At 38.7% G+C, this 19007-nt stretch overlaps 1 protein-coding gene across 1 annotated transcript in view; it reads left to right on the top strand.

The window, feature by feature from the left end:
- Positions 1-19007, top strand: part of LOC128685522 (opioid-binding protein/cell adhesion molecule-like) — a 516529-nt gene that overhangs the window by 344413 nt on the left and 153109 nt on the right. Inside the window, exon 4 of the mRNA XM_070083057.1 lies at positions 2583-2717. Within this exon, the coding sequence (XP_069939158.1) occupies positions 2583-2717 (135 nt within the window). The remainder of the gene's footprint in view (positions 1-2582; positions 2718-19007) is intronic.

The following is a 19007-nucleotide window of genomic DNA, read 5'->3' as shown; positions in this document are numbered from 1 at the left end:
AGTGGAACCTCGGCACTTGAACAGCTCCGTACTCGAACATTTCGGTACTCGAATGCTTTGTTCGTATAAAAATTGCTAGGTAGTCGACCATTTGCTCGGCACTCGACCAAACAAACACTACCTGCTAGAACACGTCCGTCAGTCTCCCCACAGCTGTCGCTCAGCCCAAAACTCCACTGAACTTGACTGTAAACTATTTCATGCTTCTTCACATTTTTGGGTGTTTTTTTTTATATTTGTATAAATAAGTCTCCATGGGGCCTAAGAAGATTAGTGATACCCCTCAACCAAGAAGAAAATTGGTTAGATTGTGTTTGCCCTGATGTAAATACTTGCTCTGCCTCTCCATGTAATATGCCTTTCGTTAATTTCGGCGTCTTTATGGCACTTCTAGGTTATCTATTGTGTTTCTGATATCAAGTTGGAATAAATGTTATAGATAGATAACCTTTATTACTAATATTATCGTAATTCCACAACATTGTGTTCGCACCACTGCTAATATCCGTCTATCAAGATGACTCATCAAATATTGAATGCTACTTCTGCTGGTCCCTCCCTCTCTCTCCTATAGCTCCTCCCACTTCGGACCCCTCTTATATCACGCTTGCTTTCCATTTTGCATTCTTATTCACACAAAAAATAGATTTACTGTTATGCAGAATACTGCATTATTGAACAAAATGGTATAAATAATATCAGTGCATTTGTGAAAGTATATTAGACCCACCAGTTGACGTGTATTGGACACATGACGTGATTTGTTTAATATTTAACATCAGCATAAATCCAACATTTCCGCTAATTTGAGCTCAGTTTCAAGGTACTTTTATTCTATAAACCATTCAAAATCATCTCTATTTTTGCAATATATTTTTCATTCAATCAAATGAGACCAAGAGAACTAGAATACAATCATAAATACCATTCGAAAATACACCGCAATGTCGCTCTAAGTGTATTTTTGGGGATCTGAAACGGATTAATCAAATTTACATTATTCCTTTTTGGGAAAAAAAATGTTCGGTGCTGGAATAGATCGGCACTCGAACAGCTTATGGGAACGAATTAAGTTCGAGTACCGAGGTTACACTGTACTGCAAATTTAAATTTTCTATCAACCTTGTGTATCTTCACATCTAAGAATGGAAGTTTATAATCCACCTCTGAATTTTATAGATGGGACTAAAGCATTAAGTCTTGGTAGAAATGTATCAAGGGCCATATCATTTGAGCAACGAAAATTTATCTGCTTAATCACGAAAGGAAACTTTATTTATTGATGTTAAAAAGGCCAAACAAAAGTTTTTCAACATGGTACCACTCGAGTAGCAAGATCATTTACGTGATTACATATATAGGGGATTGAGAATAATGAAACGGAATGTTTACATGCTAGGAAACTGAACAATCTCATAGGACAAAGTGGCTGGTCTCAAAATGCTAACCCGGAGATAGCTATAAACCTGGCGAGTGTTGAACTTACTTGTAACCAACAGACAGCATTGGCATATGGGTTAAGTTTCGTGGGGACACTAATTATGTTGACATTGCCAAATCTTTTTGCAATTTGGAAAAAGAAGGGGACCTATCCCCTGAAACGTTCTACATTCTCAAAAACCTCTGGGACCGAACTGCTCTCAAAGAATTATTGAGTCGTACCATTAAATAAAGAAAGATCCTAGACTTCACCTTACGAGAGCTGACAAAGCAAACGTGATAAGTTATTATGGACAAGGTAGATTATACCGAAGAAATGAACACATTATTAGAAGACAGGGATACTTACGTACCTCTTAATAAGAATCCTTAATAAGAACCCTTACTTAGAGGTAATGAGGTATTAATTAAACAGTTATCGGCGAGATCTGTGACACTCCATTACTTGTACGGGTTGGTTAAAACCCACTAGCCTGGTTTGCCAGCCAGATCTATTATTAGTTCAGTAGGATCAGCATCATTTGCCTTGTCAAAATGATTGGTAAAAATATTATCTCATTTGCTTGGCAACATTTCGATGGCTGAAGAATTGAGACACTTACGCAAAATATGGGAATCTTTACTGAAGAAACGTTTCGCCAAACAGTGGCTTCACCAGTCCAATACAAAGTAGAAATGGGTAAGGAGAGGAGGAGTTTGAGGTAATCAGTCCCTCAGCCTGGAATCGATGTGTTCAGTCCATCACTCTTGTAGGTAGTACAGCATAGGGCCAGAGAGGTGGCTTATATACTGCAGTCAGGTGAGTTGAAGCAGGAGGAGGCGGGATCACAGTGGGACCTGCCACTAGTGTAAGTAGGTCGTCGTCCGAAGGTTGGACAAACTTCTCAATGCTCTGCATACAGAATGATGCTAGATTCAATGCTTTTTTAGTGATTATTATAATAATTTATTATTCACCTTGGGAAAGCATATCAGGATTTTATTCCAGTTAATGTTGATCTGATAAATCTGTGTTATCCTTACTTTTCTTCGATTAAGAAAATATATTGCAGCCTCTGTTAGCCTTCATACTTGTCAACAATATCTACGTTCCTCAGTGTGTTTCTTTGGTGTTATGTGTTTGTATGTTTTTATGCCGCCAGATGTACACGGGGACGGGAGTTTTGTCTCAGTTCGTCAACCTACACGTCAACACGCCACGTGCTGCCATCCTCGGTCCTCAGGAGCTGCACGTGCAGGAAGGTGACACCATCACCCTCATCTGCGTCATCCAGCAGGTTGGTGAAACCAGCACCTACATCTGTATCAAACAACATTTAATTAACACCTAAATATGAGAGCAGGTGTTGTGTGGTCAGGAATTGTCATCACAGGTGTTCTGAAGCCACGTGTTGTGTGAGTAATTAGTTGTGAGGGGCAGATGTTAAGAATACAGATGTTGTGAGAACAGGTGTTGTGATGGCAGGTTTCATTAAGATTAATGTATAAGCTAATGAATTATTGACAGACTTACATATATTTCGGTAGCTGATTCCAAATCACGTAAGGTTTTTTTCACAGTATGTAGACCTTTACTTAAAGACATTAAAAAACATTATGTTACCAAAAAACATTTATAAAATATTTATAAAATTTAACACTAATAAATTCCTGACTTCTTGATAAATTTGTCGTTTCCCGTCTAAACTGCGCTTGCAAGTTTTAAGTTTATGAATTTCTCGTGATATCTCTTTCGGCAACATCATGCAGTAGTCATCATGTTGACAATTTATTTCAATTGTACCTTCTCTCCATTTCCTTTTTATCCCGGTGAAACCTTTCACTTTCCTCTTCACTCAAGATTTTCCGGAAAGTAGTCCAATGAGCATCCAAGAAATGTCCCTTAATTATGGCTCCAGGATATGTACTTTAAGCCCTTGAACCTCTCTAACATATGCTTCCTAAATGTTTTTGGTTTGGATTCTTGTGGTTTCATAAGAGCTTTTTTTATGATTTATTTGAAGGCAGCCATGACTCTTGTAGAACATCAAGTCAAGAGTCTTCAGTATTATCGTCCAGAAGAAGTTTCCTTATATTTAGCTCGACAGATACGTATTCTTTGAGCTTGCCATCCGACAGCCCATGAAACTTCTTCCACAAAGATTTAAAACCGTCTGCATTTCGAGGTAAAACTTAATCAAATTACTTCATTAACTCAATTTTTCTGTGTAGAGGAGGCAAGACAACATTTCTGGACTAACCACAAAGTCTAGTGCTACACTGTTTTTGGTGTAAGACTATTCCCACTTGAGGTCAGCTAGGAGCTTACAGCCTCAGGTGCCCTGTAACCCCTTAACACTTTCCTCATATCTTGTTTTCCCCTATCCACATTCATGTTAAGATATGTTATATAACTAAGGATAGTGAAAACTACTTTGTAGGCTATTAACCAAAACCAGTATGTGATACATAAATTTAAGCATCATTTACGAAATCATCACAACGAAACTGATAAGAAAGAGGCAACAAATCTTAAGAAAAGAAATTGATGTAGGTCTATACTTGATAAAAAGACACTGTCAGAAGATAGACTTTTATTATGACAGTGTTATGCTTATGGTCTTTGCTTTTTATAAGCCTTTAACGAGAATAATGAAAGCATGGTATACACAGTGGGAAGAGCCGGTGTCGAAGAGTCTTGTGGTTTCAATCTGTGTCTGGTAAAGTGGTCGGGATGTTCTGAGGATAATGTGACCTAGGGGTCCAGCCAACGGAAAATTTTCCTTGTGACGGGTGATGCTGTCTCTGATGTGAATGAGAGCCGACTCCATGCATTTTCTTCCGTTCCTTTCTTTTTCAGGAATATATTTGGACGTACTGAACTACTCATTGTAGTGCGAAGCTGTATTACATTTAAAAACATCAGTTTTTTAATGTAATATGGCATCGCTCAGGCAAGAGTTTGTTTTCATACGCGTATGTGGACAAATCTTTAGCCGTTGAATCCTTAAATACATTATAGCAACCACAACAACGGATGGTAGATGCATGCATTCTCTTCAGGACTGGTTTTAGCCCTTTTAATATCTTTGATGGTGGCAGTGACATAATTAGCTCTATTAAGTAATCCATGCGTTCTTAGGTACCTTGGATGTAGGGTAGACGAGAATGAGATTACTTTTGATACATACTCTGTGCTTTCGTTTTCTAATTCTATTTGTAGGTGTCACGAACATGTAAGCTGTGGGAGAATTCTGTGGTTTTGAGGCACTTCTCTTCCAGGATAGCATAGCTGCAGATTCTCTGAGCCTTAGAAACAAACCCAAATGAACCCCTCAATAGTTGTAATAGATTAGAGAGACTAAAAATTAATGAGATCATTCTTGTTAGTGGGTTTACAGATTAAACTGAAAGGAGCTGCTACTTGAACTTTCATGAATATGACGTCCATGAATAGCAGAGTATTTCTGTTTTCCCTCTCTACGGTGAAATAAATAGAAGGCTCAATAGCAATGAGATCGGTAGAAGAGACTGAATGAGTTCGGTGCGATGATGTCTTCGGCATACGTCATCTACGAAATTCCAGGAGGAACGGAGTCACAGTCTCTCTCATCCTGAAGGTATTCCATGTAGAAATTTATGGAGATCCCCATCAGGAAACTCGTCTGCTGCTTGTAAGGATGGTTAGAGAAGGTATGATCGTAATATATAAACTTGGTCTCCAAGCGATACGTTGTCTCAGTGAAAGTTCTACTCTACTATAGAGTACCCTTTGATTACCTTCTCAGTGTACATCCACTTCTGTAACTGAATTACTCGTTATTACAGAACGTGGCAGCCTGTGTTGTCAGAGCACCATCCAACCCTCTTGTTGCATATGTTATCTTCTCTAAGACCTGGTGACTTTGTTTCATGCGGTCGCACATAAACCATTGATTGAGAGACATTCAAAGATTCATGAAGTTGCACTTAGCTCTTACTCCAACTGGTGGTACTCAGTATTTACTGTGGTCTCATATGTTTCTTAACACCGGTAAAATCTACATGAAATATGAGCTATATTTCTTTGTATATGGCTCCTGGGTTGTCACTTAACTCTCAGTCACTTTGAAAACCAAAAACATAATACCTTTTACAATTACCTGGAATGTGTGGATAAAAAGCGAGAGCTGAGTTCTGTACAGAACAAAACCCAACATGATAAACCTTTACACTGGGCGAAACATGAAATGATAAAGCTCTATATAAAGCGAAGCAAAACACCATAAAGCTCATCACAGAGTGAAACTGACAAGATAAAACTGTATGTGTAAATTATAATAATAATAATAATAATAATAATAATAATAATAATTATTATTATTATTATATTTACTACAAGTACATGTACAAGGTATACAGTCCTAGCTGACATCAATGACATACTACTATACAGAAAGACGCTTATTATGCAGATCATTTCAGGCAAATTAGGTCAGTGTTGTCCCAAGATGAGACCCACACCAGTCGACTAACACCCAGGTAACCCATTTTACTGATAGGTGAACATAGACAACTGGTGTAAGGAAACACGACCGATGTTTCCACCCCTTCGCCGGGAATCGAACCCAGACCCTTACCAACTCAAGCGAGACCATCTGCCATCAGGCCACGTGGCACACAGACACGACAACGTTCTATACGGAGATAAACATTTCATTGTTAAACTCTACACATATTAAATGTGATTTGGAAAAGTTTTCAAAGAAAAAACATGACTTGATAAAGCTCGAGACAAAGAGATACAAAAAATTAATACATAATAAGTTTTTTTTTTTAAGGAATATATATATATATGGGTCGCTGAGTTTTTTTTTAAGGAATATATGTATATGGGTCGCTGAGTATTCCGAGAAAATTATCCCCGTATCTTATTAGTTCAACCCCATCTACCTCAACGTATTCAAAAAAGAATAGTGCAGAGTAGTCATGAAAATCTTATCCAGGAAAATATAGGTGCGCGTATTTATGTACTCACCTAGTTGTGGTTGCAAGGGTCGAAAGTCACAGCTGCTGGCCCTGCCTCTTCACCGGTCCGTACTAAGTCACTCTTCCTACTCCAAGAACTTTATGTATATGTACGTGTATATATATATATATATATATATATATATATATATATATATATATATATATATATATATATATATATATATATATATATATATATATATATATATAAATATATATATATATATATATATATATATATATATATGTCGTGCCGAATAGGCAGAATTTGCGATCTTGGCTTAAATAGCAACGCTCATCTTGCCATATGGGACAAGTGAAAATTTGTGTATGCAATAATTTCGAAAAATCATTCTGAACCTAACGAAAAAACTATATTTCACTGTGTTTGTTCAGTATTAAATTACTGTAAACGTATTTAAAATATATTTAGTTGGTTTAGGCTAAAATAAATTGCGCTTGTTATAATAAGGTTAGGTAAGTTTTCTAAGATTCTTTTGGTGCAAAATTAAAATTTTTTACATTAACATTAATGAAAAAATATATCTTTGAACGTGTAAGAGAAATTTTTAGGAAGGACTTAATTTTAAATGAGTTCTTGCTAATTGACCAGTTTTACATATTCGGCACGACATATATGTATATACATATATATATATATATATATATATATATATATATATATATATATATATATATATATATATATATATATATATATATATATATATATATATATATATATATATATATATATATATATATATATATATATATATATATATATATATATATATATATATATATATATATATATATATATATATATATATATATATATATATATATGCAATAAGATCACAGTAAACAGGTGATTTCAGAATATGCAAAACAACCACTCTGAAAGAATAGAGAAATTCCAAGCGCTTTCGTGACTACTCACATTATCAAGGAACTATAGAACATAGTTCCTTGATAATGTGAGTAGTCACGAAAGCGCTTGGAATTTCTCTATTCTTTCAGAGTGGTTGTTTTGCATATATATATATATATATATATATATATATATATATATATATATATATATATATATATATATATATATATATATATATATATATATATATATATATATATATATATATATATATATATATATATATATATATATATATATATATATATATATATATATATATATATATATATATATATATATATATATATATATATATATATATATATATATATATATATATATATATATATATATATATATATATATATATATATATATATATATATATATATATATATATATATATATATATATATATATATATATATATATATATATATATATATATATATATACATATATATATATATATGGAGCAGTGAGAGGACCTAGTAGCACTCAGCCAGGAGCTGAGTCTCGACCCCTGCAACCACTATTAGGTGAGTATATATATGTGAACCACGATTAATTGGTAATGCTGGTAGCGGGGAGTAAATGATACGTCTTCGGAGGCTTCTTTTTTTATTTGCAATGTAGTGGTGGGTACACAGGCTTGTGTGTTGTGCCCATGGCCCGGGAAGGCCATCCCACGAGAAGAGAGAGCTACTAGGCCTTGTGTCTTCCTGCTAGGCCGCTGTGTGAGAGTGAGCGCATGTGGGACCAGCTTCCCACAGACTTGGACAGGCCCAGAGGGCAGCACCTGAGTGGCGCAAAATTTGAACTAAGCTGGCAGACAGTACAGGCTGTCTACATACCCTCGGCCACCTATCGCGCGTCGTCCCGACACGACAATACTGGTGGTAAAAAAAACTCGGTCTCTCTCTCGTAGGAACAGGGCACAGAACCCAAAATAAAAAACATATATATACATATGGACATGGAATAAAAACTTCCTACAGGGAGGGAAGAAAAAAACATGTGGTGTGCTAAACATCATGGTCATAGGCAGTGAGCATCGAAGGGCATCACTGCATGCCTTCCTGCGTCTGGACAGATACGGCAACACAGGAGACATCGCTGTGGCTGAGCTGTGACGTAACAGGGTACGGTCTCCTCTGGAATGGTGAAGCAGTCATCATAGGAGTCGCTGCAGGTTTCACTCAACCTGGGGCACGACATGCTGGTGCCCTCGAATGAGGCGTCGACAAAACTCGGCAACTGGGCAGGACTTCTGGGAAGTGACTCAGGAGGACACTTCTCGACTAGTACTGTCGCTGGGCTGTCACTGCCGGCGACCGTGGAGCAAGTTGTGGAGCGAGTCGTGGCAGAGACGACTGGGCAAAACATCTGGGAGTCATAACATCATACACCAGACTGCAGTGAGCGAGCTAGCAGTCAAAGTGACATCATCTTCATGCAGGCTGCTCAATGAAGCTTGTGACACGAGGCTGACACAGCACCTGCCGACAGGGCTAACTGCTGCTTGACGAGTGTCATTCTTTCGGCAGTTGGAGTTACAACAGAGGTTAGTCTAAGCGTCCCCAGACTTGTTTCTCTACATATAACTGCATCCTGAAGGTCTGAAGGTGAAGTGAAACAAATCTCGATGGGAATCGTAGCAGATACGATTCTGCAGAACATCACGAGCGACGAGCATGTGTTAAGTCACACGGGTGACTTAATACAGTGGTGTTACTCAGGTCTGGCCGCAGACCTCACTGGATACACGGAAACTACACACACCCGTGGTACATGCGGTACAACATGGCTTGAACTAGAAAATGATGCTTTTCTGTGCACAAAGCTGACGCTAAGCCATACACTAACATATGAGAACACTAACTGAGAGGAATTAATTAACACACAGCATATATATTCTCTCAATCTTCTCGACAATACTGAAATAATTACTAGAAACATTCGATGTGACATGCGTGATGTCAGACTTGATGTCGCGAGGTGACGTCAGCAGACATCTCGAGGTGACGTCAGGCAGACATCGTGACGTCATGAAGTCGGGCAGCATCGTCGGTGACATCAATGTGATGCAGGCAGCAGACCACAGCATGTGGCCTGGGACATCTGGCTTGGTAACCCACATGGCTTGTAGATCCATGTGACATCACCCACACCCCACGTGGCGTCGGGTTCCATGTGGTGTCATGATCTACATGGCATGCTGATCCACATGGCTTGCTGATCCACGTGGCTTGCTGATCCATATGGCTTTGAGTGATCTACATGGCATGCTGATCCACGTGGCTTGTTGATCCACATGGCTTGCTGATCCACGTGGCTTGCTGATCTATGTGGCATGCTGATCCACGTGGCTTGTTGATCCCCGTGGCTTGCTGATCCAAGTGTCTTGCTGATCTACATGGCATGCTGATCCGCATAGCTTCGAGTGGCCTTGGGCACTCGGATACACAGCTCTGGCAATCAATTCACATGGAAAACAGCAGAAAACACAGCAGAGGGAGTGAGTAGTGGTGAGTGTTTGGTAGTGTGGTGGCAAGGAGCATGGGTGAGTGTATGGCGAGGGAGCATCTGGCCATTTCCTCCTCCTCCCACCCACAAACACTGGGAAACACACTGGACACAGAAATCACCACAAAACTCACCTCTGGCTTGCTGAAACAGCTGTGCTGAGCTGAACAACAACAGCAACATACAAGTGACGCTGAACACGTGACTTGAGAAACAGCGTGGGACGCTGTAGATAGGACCTTATAATTCTCGAAGAAATTCGGTAAATGTGGATCCTGCTTGTACCTGTGTCTGGATGCTGAAACGTGCAGACACGACATCAGGATAACTCGTTGAGAGACGGATGCTTCTTGCATGGGATGATGAAGTGAAGATGACTTCATCCCTTACTCTCTCCTGGCAAACAACTGATGCGACCACCGCTTCCCACCATTTATAACGAGAGTATTATTTCGTACGATGAAAGTGGGTGCGTGAATGATAAACGTCTTCCCGAGGCTTCTTTGATAGTTGTAATGTAGTGGTGGGTGTACAGGCTTGTGTGTTGTGCCCACTAGTAGGCCTTGTGTCTTGCTGCCAGGCCGCTGTGTGAGTCAGAGTCAGTGTGGGCCCAGCATCCCACTGACTTGGGCAGGCCCAGAGGGCAGCACCTGAGTGGCGCGAAATATGAACTAAGCTGGCAGACAGCATGACTGTCTGTGCAGACAGTACAGGCTGTGGTGGTGGTAGTGGTGGTGGCAGAAACTATACATAGCTTTAAGATGAGGTATGATAAAGCGCATGGAGCAGGGAGAGGACCTAGAAGCACTCGGTGAAGAGGCGGGCGCCAGGAGCTGAGTCTCGACCCCTTCAACCACTATTAGGTGAGTATATATATATATATATATGTATATATATATATATATATATATATATATATATATATATATATATATATATATATATATATATATATATATATATATATATATATATATTATTGTAACCACGAACGAGTGGTATTGATCAATAACAACGCTGCGCTAGCCAAGGATTCGAACCTATGTTGTACTGGCCTGCCTCATGGTAAGCAAGAACCACATGACGCTTTAAACAACAGAACCACCCAACCCTACAAGAATGGCGCAGCCAGCACACTGCTAGCTGTGTGCTGGCTGCGTCATTCCATTCTTGTAAGGTTGGGTGGTCCTGTGGTTTAAAGCGTCATGTGGTTCTCGTTTACCATGAGGCAGGCCAGTACAACATGGGTTCGAATCCTTGGCTAGCGCACTGTTGTTATTGATATATATATATATATATATATATATATATATATATATATATATATATATATATATATATATATATATATATATATATATATATATATATATATATATATATATATATATATATATATATATTTTATTATCACACTGGCCGATTCCCACCAAGGCAGGGTGGCTCAAAAAAGAAAAACTTTCACCATCATTCACTCCATCACTGTCTTGCCAGAAGGGTGCTTTACACTACAGTTTTTAAACTGCAACATTAACACCCCTCCTTCAGAGTGCAGGCACTGTACTTCCCATCTCCAGGACTCAAGTCCGGCCTGCCGGTTTCCCTGAATCCCTTCATAAATGTTACTTTGCTCACACTCCAACAGCACGTCAAGTATTAAAAACCATTTGTCTCCATTCACTCCTATCAAACACGCTCACGCATGCCTGCTGGAAGTCCAAGCCCCTCGCACACAAAACCTCCTTTACCCCCTCCCTCCAACCCTTCCTAGGCCGACCCCTACCCCGCCTTCCTTCCACCGCAGACTGATACACTCTTGAAGTTATTCTGTTTCGCTCCATTCTCTCTACATGTCCGAACCACCTCAACAACCCTTCCTCAGCCCTCTGGACAACAGTTTTGGTAATCCCGCACCTCCTCCTAACTTCCAAACTACGAATTCTCTGCATTATATTCACACCACACATTGCCCTCAGACATGACATCTCCACTGCCTCCAGCCTTCTCCTCGCTGCAACATTCATCACCCATGCTTCACACCCATATAAGAGCGTTGGTAAAACTATACTCTCATACATTCCCCTCTTTGCCTCCAAGGACAAAGTTCTCTGTCTCCACAGACTCCTAAGTGCACCACTCACTCTTTTTCCCTCATCAATTCTATGATTCACCTCATCTTTCATAGACCCATCCGCTGACACGTCCACTCCCAAATATCTGAATACGTTCACCTCCTCCATACTCTCTCCCTCCAATCTGATATTCAATCTTTCATCACCTAATCTTTTTGTTATCCTCATAACCTTACTCTTTCCTGTATTCACCTTTAATTTTCTTCTTTTGCACACCCTACCAAATTCATCCACCAATCTCTGCAGCTTCTCTTCAGAATCTCCCAAGAGCACAGTGTCATCAGCAAAGAGCAGCTGTGACAACTCCCACCCTGTGTGTTTAGTATTAAATTACTGTAAACAAATCTTAAAATATATATATATATATATATATATATATATATATATATATATATATATATATATATATATATTTGTTGTAACCACGATCGAGTAGTATTGAATCAATAACACTGCGACTAGCAGAGGATTCGAACCCATGTCTTTTGGCCCTCCTCATGGTGAGCGAAAATCACACATGAAGCTCTAACCCACAGGACAATGCAATCCTACAAGAACTAAGCACCCAACCAAGCACCCAACTGAGCTAAGTGTTTTATCTTGTTTTGAGAACATACGGTGGTGTGGGTGCCTCTGAGCTAATTTCATTCTACTTCTCGTTTGGTATACTAGCCTCCAAGAGCAGTATTTTATATTATCGTAACCACGAACGAGTAGTTACTTAGAGTACCTGACATTTCTTTTCTTGGATAAGTAAATGTCAGAATACAGTCGTCTGTATATGCATGATTCTGGAACGAGATGAGGGACATTGAAGTAGATTTTCCATAACAATCGCCGAAGCACATTTCCCTGTGGACCATTTGCCCCAGTGGGATGCCTTGCTGACTTTCTCCCATTAAAAACTAAACTTAGAGATCTACCTTGAAGATAGTTACTGAGGAAACATAGTGCAGAACTTGCAATTCCCAGTTCTTGCACTTTAGCCAAGAGTCCTTGGTGTCATACTCGGTTGAAAGCACCAACAATGTCCAGTGGTACTACACAGCTGTCTTTGGATTCATCCAGTGACTGGTGGCACTTAATGGAGAGGTTTAAGAAAAGATCAGCAAATCGATTCTCTGTTCTCCAAGACGAGTGTACATCAATGGTTGGTGAGGTTAAAGGTACCTCTGACTCCCCTGCTAATCAAGGTAAGAATATTCTGATTGTGGGAGACTCTCAGGTAAGATATATGGACCTTGCTTTTTGTAATACAGATAGAAAAGTCAGACAGAGAGTGTGCCTCCCATGAGCTGGTGTTGGTGACATAGTCAGCAGGTTAGATAATATTACGTCAGGTAATTGGAACAAACCCATTATCTGTCTTATTGCTGGTAGAAATGACATTGAGAAGGGCAGGAGACAGGAGCTACTGGATAAGTACAGGTCAGCCATACAAGTAGCCAGGTCTAAAGGAGGGATCCCTATCATATATAGCATTTTGCCTAGAAGGGGAGTGGGCAATGAATGGATGTTTAGGGCAATTGGTATAAATTGCTGGCTAGACAGGTACTGCAAGGAACTTGCGATCCCATTCATTGATAACTGGGACAAATTCTATGGCAAACATGATATGTATGCAAGTGATGGGGTTAATCTTTCTGGGATTGGAGTGGTTGAACTAGCGAATTCGATTGAGGGGGTCATTGATGACTTGTCTAGGATTTTAAACTGATAGATTATAGAGGTATGGGTGTTTGTGGGAAGCAATCAGGCTGCAGTATTATTGTTGGAAACAGCAGATATTACCAGGATACCTCAGGGATATGTTAAATAGACAATATTCAAAATAACGTTCCTAATAAAGACAAAGCAGCTGATCAACAGACAGAGAGAGATAGTAGACGGCAACGAGTGACTAGCTCCCTTATGGTTTACTATACAAATAGTAGGAGTCTAAGAAATAAGATAGATGAGCTAAGATTACTTGCAAGTGCAGGTAATATAGATATTATTGCTATAACTGAGACCTGGTTCAACTTAAAGGATAGAGAAACACCTTTTGAATTCAGCATAAAGGGTTATGAACTATTCCACATTAACAGGGTCAACAGGAAGGTGGTGGAGTGGCGATGTATGTCAGATATAATTTAACTTGTTGTGTTAGACATGATATAAGAATAGAAACATCGGACACAGAATCTATTTGGCTTCAGTTTCTCGAGGGGTATGAAAAAATAATTTTGGGTGTGAAATATAGGCCCCCAAACCTTGATAGGGAGTACACTAAGCTGCTGTGGAAGGAAATTCATAAGGCGTCTAGATATGAAAATGTTGTGTTAATGGGGGATTTTAACTTTAGACAAATTGATTTGAACAATTTGATGGGAAATCTTGAGTCTAGTGACTTTCTTGATACAGTTCTGGATTGATTTTTAAAACAGTTTGTGACAGAACCAAATAGAGGAAACAATCTGCTTGACTTGGTTCTTGCCAAAAATAGTTTCACTAACTAATAATCTTGAGGTTAATAATGAGCTTCGGGAAAGTGATCACAAATCACTTAGTTTCAATATATTATGGAATAACCCAGTAAACTGCAATCAAGTCTCTGTCCCAGACTGATTTCCTGAGACTAAAAAATTACCTGGGTGGGCAAAATTGGGATGATCTGACTATGGGTCAGGTAGCTGGTGTTGGTTGCCAATATGATGCTTTTCAGAGGATAGTTCTAGCTGCTCAGTCAACTTTTGTTCAGAGTAGGGAAATTAGATCTAACAAAAATGATCCCAAATGGATGAACAATAGATTAAAACAGTTAAGAAATCAATACATTCAAAAAGGGATTATGAGGCTAAGGTCACAAGGGATTCGAAGACTAACCCAAAAGGGTTCTTTCAGGTATACTGAAGTAAGATTAGAGACAAGATAGTCCCACTTAAGAGTAGCTCAGGTCAGATCACTGACAGTGATAGGGATATGTGTGAAGTTTTCAATTCTTACTTCCTCCCAGTTTTTACTCAGGAAGATACTAGCGATATTTCAGAAATAATAAATTATCTAGAACAGGACGATAATAAACTATGTACGACTGCAGTAGCTAGTGACATGGTCCTCAGACAAATAGAGAAATTAAAACCTAACAAGTCCCCAGGTCCTGATGAATTGTTTGCAAGGGTTTTAAAGGAATGTAAAGAGGAACTTTGCAAACCTTTGGCTAATCTTTTCAACATATCACTACAAACTGGCATAGTGCCTGATAAGTGAAAATGACAAATGTAATACCTATTTACAAGGCAGGTGACAGGCCCTTAGCTTCGAACTATAGACCAATAAGCTTTACCTCCATAGTGGGAAAAATTACGGAAACAATAATTGCCGAAACATTTCGTAGCCATCTTGATAGGCATAAATTGATAAATGAATCTCAACACGGTTTAACTAACCGTGTTGAGGGTAGATCATGGTAATGAATATGATATTGAGTATATGGACTTCAGTAAGGCTTTTGATAGAGTTCCACATCAGAGAATTTTGAGGAAACTTAAGGCTCACGGAATAGGAGGAGAAATTTTTTCCTGGGTAGAGGTGTGGTTGACAAATAGGCAGCAAAGAGTTTGCAAAAATGGTGAGAAATCAGAATTGGGGCACGTCACAAGCGGTGTTCCATATGGGTCCCCTTGTTGTTCACAATTTACATAAACGATATAGATGAGGGAATAAATAGCGACATAAGCAAATTTGCTGATCACACCAAAATAGGCCGTCTAATTCATTCTTTTGAGACTGATGCAGTGGTCGGAGAAGTGGCAGCTGCAGTTTAATATAGACAAATGCAAAGTGCTAAATATTGGACAGGACAATAACTATGCGACTTATAAACTAAATAGTGGAGGTCTTAATACCACTGATTGCGAGAAGGATGCAGAAGTTCTGGTTAGCAGTATTCTGAAACCAAGACAACAGTGGATAAGTGTTCACAATAAAGCTAACAGAATCCTTGTCTTCATATCAAAAAGTATAAATAATAGAAGTCCTCAGGTTGTTCTTCAACTCTATATATCCTTGGTTAGGCCTCATTTAGACTATACTGCACAGTTCTGGTCACCGTATTACAGAATGGATATAAATGCACAGGAAAACGTACAGAGGATGATGACAAAGTTGATCCCATATATCAGAAATCTTCCCTATGAGGATAGACTCAGGGCCCTGAATCTGCACTCTCTAGAAAGGCGTAGAATTAGTGGGGATATGATTGAGGTGTATAAATGGAAAACAGGAATAAATACTGGGGATGTAAATAATGTGCTGAAAATATCCAGCCAAGACAGGACTCGCAGCAATGGCTTCAAGTTGGAAAAGTTCAGAGTCAGGAAGGATATAGGAAAGCACTGGTTTGGTGATAGAGTTGTGGATGAGTGGAACAAACTCCCGAGTACCGTCGTAGACGTTGTGTAGTTTTAAAAATAGGTTGGATAAATACACGAGTGGGTGTGGGTGGGTGTGAATTGGACCTGACTAGCATGGGCTACCAGGTCTGGTGCCGTGCTCCTTCCTTAAGCGGAAATGACCTGACTAGGTGGTCATTGTTCTAGGCCGCGAGGGGGTGGGGTGGCATGAACCTGCTTCACATGGGTCAGTAGGCTTGTTGCAGTGTTCCTTCTTTCTTATGTTATGTTTCTTATGTTCTTAATTATATTGAGATTCAAACATATTGTGTTACTGTGAATAATTATCAAGCAGACCATAGTTTTTAAAAAAAAAATAATATTTCATATTCATGTTAATTTTTAATATCTGTTGTTGGTTTAATGTAAATAATTAATATTTCCTAAATAGCTAATCGAAATTTCGAAAAAATAATGGCGTAGGTTCAGACCACTTTAAAGTCTTGCTAACCTTTAATCTTGATATTATTATTTCTAGTAGGTCCAGAAGACTTTAATTGCTAACATTAGCATATTAGCGGCTGCATAACCCCATGAAATACCAAATGTACTTCGAAGTACGGCAGACTAGCAATTTCAAGTATTCATTAAATGTATTTATATATGTGCCGATTTATACCTCCAAAATTTAAACTTGTAGGAAACGTATGTTCTTGTTGTTGAAATGAATCAGTGTTGATGGTCTGACGACTATCAGAATACGTATTCGTTGTTAAATGAAAGGAGAACGAAGTAGAAAAATTTAGATTTATGCCGCCTAAAGACCAGATGAAGTACGATTTTCAGAAAGCATATCAGCACTGAAAGTTTCAAGTCGATCAGAAGCATCTTTCTCCAGTTGTCACATACATTCCAGCGATTCCAGATTTAACTAACTTAGGACACTGAAAAACTTGCCTGCGCATAAACTGTAATATAATATGCGTCTGTCATGTGCATCAGACAATAAATATTGAAGCAATTCAGAAAAAGATATTCTCAAATTTACTGAATGTTATTTAATGGGAATAACATATTTCCACTACACATAAGGGCAAGTGTACACCTACACACCTGAGCTTCACCCTCCAGTATCGTCGAATTAGGAGGTTTTCTTTAATAATGACTGAAGGTACACTGCACAGGGTTTTGGAAGGTACGTGAGACACGTACGTGGAAAAGATTCTGTAACTTTGTTCGTAGAGGCTTCGAGAGGCTCTGGTGGCCTGGTGGTTAACGCTCTCGCTTCACACGGCGAGGGCCTGGGTTCGATTCCCAGCCAGAGTAGAAACATTGGACGTGTTTCTTTCCACCTGTTGTCTATGTTCCCCATCAGTAAAATGGGTATCTGGGTGTTAGTCGACTGGTGTGGGTCGCATCCTGGTCCACTGACCTAAGGAGGCCTGGTCACAGACCGGGCCGCGGGGGCGTTGACCCCCGGAACTCTCTCCAGGTAAACTCCAGGTAGAGCACATGTAAATAGTTCCAAGAAACTTGCCCTAGTGATAGTACAATAGCATTGAATATTTGAAGGAGACTGGAGGAAACTTTTCAAATATAAAATAGAAACAAAAATTTCAGCCAACATTTAAATGTGTCACTTCGATGATAATATATTAAACTCTACTCAAAACTAAACATGAAATGATTAAGCTCTACACAGGTCGAAATAGTTGACTAAGCTCTACGCAGTACTAAACGTGACATGGAAAAGCTTTGAAGAGTGCGATATATGACTCAAAAAATCCGTACTAACACGAAAACATGAATTGATAATGGTAAATACAGAGCTTAACATGACACGACAGATCACTGCAGGAAGAATATTGATAAAGCTGTGCAGACCGAAACATGATTTGATAAAGATATACACAGAGTGAAATATGATATAATAAATTTTTAAACTTTCAAGAATGACATAATTAATCTTCACTCATGGCGAAACGTTACATAATTGTGTTTTATACAGAAGGAAACGTGACGATAAAGTTCTCTACTGAGCAAAACTTGATTTGATTAAGTACCACAAACAGAGAAATACGATTTAATAAAGCCTTACACTGAGCGAGAATTGATGTGACAGAGCTCTACACAGGTCGACACATGACACTATAAAGTTCTACGGATGTCGTAGCATGATTGAATACACCTATTATTATTATTATTATTATTATTATTATTATTATTATTATTATTATTATTATTATTATTATTATTATTATAATGCACTTCTGAACGATGATGTACTTGTTCACTATCTGTGCAGCAGTGCAATCCTCTCGTTCTGCCACTTGGGAGCCATAAGTATATAACAGAAATCTCGTCTATTACTTAGCATTAATTATCCTCACATCCATAAGTATAACTAGATGTTCCATTGGGAAAAGAATCTTCACAGCATTGATCCTGCTTTTCATATTAAATATAACTTTCGCCATTAGTAAAGAGATAAATGCACACCTGGTCACAGACCGGGCCGCGGGGGCGTTGACCCCCGGAACTCTCTCCAGGTAAACTCCAGGTAAACACTTTTCAGCAGGCTATTCTAACATTAACAGATCTACAAGTCTTTGAAAAGTTCTCATTCAG

Source organism: Cherax quadricarinatus, chromosome 8 (assembly GCF_038502225.1).
Source record: "Cherax quadricarinatus isolate ZL_2023a chromosome 8, ASM3850222v1, whole genome shotgun sequence".
NCBI lineage: Eukaryota > Metazoa > Arthropoda > Malacostraca > Decapoda > Parastacidae > Cherax > Cherax quadricarinatus.
Note: the sequence above shows the minus strand (reverse complement) of the source record. Positions and strands in the feature narration are given on the sequence as shown.